The 3,413-nt window shown below is 36.4% G+C and overlaps 1 protein-coding gene across 1 annotated transcript; it reads left to right on the top strand.

Moving 5' to 3' along the window:
• Positions 1-1,842: 1,842 nt before the first annotated feature.
• On the top strand, positions 1,843-2,400 carry LOC308677089 (FANCD2 opposite strand protein-like; the record flags this gene model as incomplete). The annotated part of the gene is made up of 1 exon (XM_081343252.1): positions 1,843-2,400. The coding sequence occupies exon 1, from the start codon at positions 1,870-1,872 to the stop codon at positions 2,398-2,400; it is 531 nt and encodes a 176-aa protein (XP_081199378.1). The 5' UTR covers positions 1,843-1,869.
• Positions 2,401-3,413: the final 1,013 nt, after the last annotated feature.

Raw genomic sequence — 3,413 nt, forward strand, 5'->3', positions numbered from 1 at the left:
TGTCAATGATGGTTTTCTGCACAACTGTCAGGTCAGCAGTCTTCCCCATGATTGTGATTCCTACTGAACCAGACTGAGAGACCATTTAAAGGCTCAGGAACCCTTTGCAGGTGTTATGGCTTAATTAGCTGATTAGAGTGGGACACTTTGAGCCTAGAATATTGCACCTTTTCACAATATTCTAATTTACTGAGATTGTGGATTTGGGGTTTTCATGAGCTATAAGCCATAATCATCACAATTATGACAAATTACGGCTTGAACTATCTTGCTTTGCATGTAATGAGTTTATCTCATATATTAGTTTCCCCTTTTAAGTTGCATTACTGAAATAAATGAACTTTTGCACAATATTCTAATTTTTTGAGTTTCACCTTTACCAGCTACTATATAATTTCTTTTTCCATCTTTTCTCCCATTTGATTTGATTGTTCTTTTTTTAAACCATCTTGTCAGGAGAAGAAATTAATTTGCTAATATTTGCACTCTGTATTTCTTTTAAAATTCAGCACTAGCTACTTACTTTAATGTTTATCTTAATATCTTAACCCTCATTTTTTGTACCTTTTCCAAGCTCTTTCAAGTTCTATATATGAGAGAATCTAATAGGAATTATTATTGCCAGTAGATAGATCATCTTTTAATAGAACAAATTCTATAGATGCATTAATTTGTTTCAGAAGAAAATATCTGGACCCAAGTTATGTAATCTGCTTTCTTTTAATCTGACAAAAAAGGAAGCTTACACTTTTCAAATAAATTAAGTTTTTAAGAAGTTGCCAAGCTTTTCAAAGTTTAAAAGTTTAAATAGAAAAAATATTGGCATGCAACACAAATACTAAACATCTATATTTATTTTTATAAAAATATGTTAAAATACCATGTTTTTTATTTAAACAATTACTCTTTCTAAATAAAAAAATATTGTGTCTTTATCAGAAATTGCTTTTTTATATATTATGGGTTCAATGAACAATGTATAAACTAAGCCAGTTCTCATTATTCACTTAGCATGGTTAAACAAACCATGGTTTTATATAATGTGAATCTAGTTTCTTTTTTCTATTCCACTAGGATAAGGCATAGGAAGATTTCCACTGGTGTAAGGGTCTTCCTGGATGTCCTTACTGAATCTGAATTGGTGTAAAGATTAAGATGAACTAGCTCAAGTGAAATTGCTGGCCACAGTGTTTTCCAAAGGAATCAGTTTACACAAGACAAATAAATAATTAAAATTTAAGAATGTAAGCAATGAGCCTGAATGCACAAAGTCAGACTATCTGACTTAAGCAGATATGGTGAAAATGCCTTCAATTTGCAGATTTCTATTTTTCTTAAAATGCACACAGAAGTAGGAATATGCTGTTATTTGGAGATTAAGGTAATCTTATAAAAATGTTACTTTTTTTTCCTAACCCTGAAAAAGGTTTTACTATGTTCCCGCAGATGCAAAATGCAGAAGCAGAAACATTTTCACCAGTTTAACTTTTCATTTGCAGTTCTAGCACTTTATCTTATGGATACTTCCATAATTCCTCCAGGCAGATTAGCAAAGAGAAGATTGCCAGAGGATGGCAGAAGCAATGAAAGTTCCATTTTCCCCATTCCACCTGCAAGATCTCTCTATTTTTACAGGATGAAGACTTTATTTCTAAGAAATAACATCAGGATCATAAGAAATGGTTATAGACACTCAATAAAGCACACCACTCTTTAGAACAGGGAGGAGGAGCTAGTGGAACACTGATTCAGTATGTATGTTCTAAGGTATTCACTTACTCATAATAGGTTGCCAAGGGCACAAGGCAAAGGAAACATGCCACAGGATCCTGGGCAAAACAGGTCAGCAGCAGCTAGGCAGTGCTAACCATGGCCAGCGGATACCAGCTGTGGGCACCCTGGTCCCCATTGGATGAATCTCTGCAATGGCTGCGGGGTGCTGTGCCCAGACCAAGCAGCACTAAACACCCCTTCCGGGGAGGGCAAAGCCCAGCTACTGCCACTGATTTGGAAGTGCAACTTTGCTTCCAAGGGCTAAGTCTGGTGCTGGAGTCTAGTGCTAAGAGTGGGATGAAGCAACCAGTAGCCTCCCGATTGGCAGGAGAACCTAGGGCATGCAATGGGGCTGTGCACAAACCACAGGCAGTGAGACTTATAGGGCTTGACTCAGTCTTTGGGCATCTAGTGACTGCACAGCCTCCCCACTGGACTGGCTCACTGAGAGTTTCAGAGCGTTCAGCCTTCTGTCAAGTGATAAGTCCCCAGCAACGCAGACCCCATGGCCTCCGTGAACCACAAGTGCACATGGCTATGGCCATGTGTCGACAAATGCTGCGTGCCATTCTCTTGCTTTATGCTGCCTACAAAAAATGTGCCTTTGCCTTACAACATTCCCGCTAGGACTGCCCTAAGCGTAATTAAGACAAGCTGGGATTCTTGATTGCAAGAGATGTTATCTCATGCCCATTATCTGCATCCCGTATTACTTCAGAAATATCAACTCGGGCTTCAGCTTATTTCCTGGAATTGTCAACTTTGCTTCAACACTTATGTTTCTTAGAAATCAATCTATTTCCTGGAATAACTACTTATCCTTTTTATTCCTCAACCCAGTTTCACTGAACAAAATGAAGCATTTAACTTAAGAACATCAATCTTGCAAAAATCCAGAAGAGCATCAACGCTCAGATTGTTTGTAGACAGAAGAAACCAATCTTATTGTTCCTCCTCTTTTTTGTGAAGAAAGGATTACAAAAGAACAAATATTGTGAACAGCCTCCCTTACAGTATCTGTCTCATGAATGAAAGAACTGGATGTCAATTATATATAGAAAAAGTTTTAAATAGTCCAGACAAACACTGAAGTTCAAATGAAACCATTTTCATCCATTCTCCTTGAGAGATAGTCTTCAGAGTCTGAGGTTTGTCTGCCACTCAGTGAAAGGGGAAAAAAAAAGATTTCCCACAGGCTGCCCGGTGCCCATATATCATTTCAATCTAGGTAGTTGCTTTTATAAAATGTTTTAAAAATTGTTTAAACATTGTAAGAGACGCAGAATTTGTCAAGATGTTGCATGTTTTAAACTTTAAAATAGCATTGTTACATGAACAAAATGGAAAAGAAATGTGAACTATGTCAATCATTCTTTAAACCAGGAATGAATCAAGGGTAAAAGCAAATTTCAAAATAATAAATATAGGGAAATGCAGCAAATGAACTTTTATGCAATGAATTAATATGTCAGCCCATTTTTTAAAAAATTCCACATGGTGTATTTATAATTTATAGACCAAGTCTATGAATTTAATTTCAACTGCTTGGCAATTATTTAAGTCTCTTGTAACCAATGCAGCTAAATTAGTGATGATGTTGATGAGTTTTTCTATTGATTTCAAGTCGGCAGTGTGACTAA

This window comes from Vipera berus (assembly GCF_964194415.1).
Source record: "Vipera berus genome assembly, chromosome: Z".
NCBI classification, from domain to species: Eukaryota; Metazoa; Chordata; class Lepidosauria; order Squamata; family Viperidae; genus Vipera; species Vipera berus.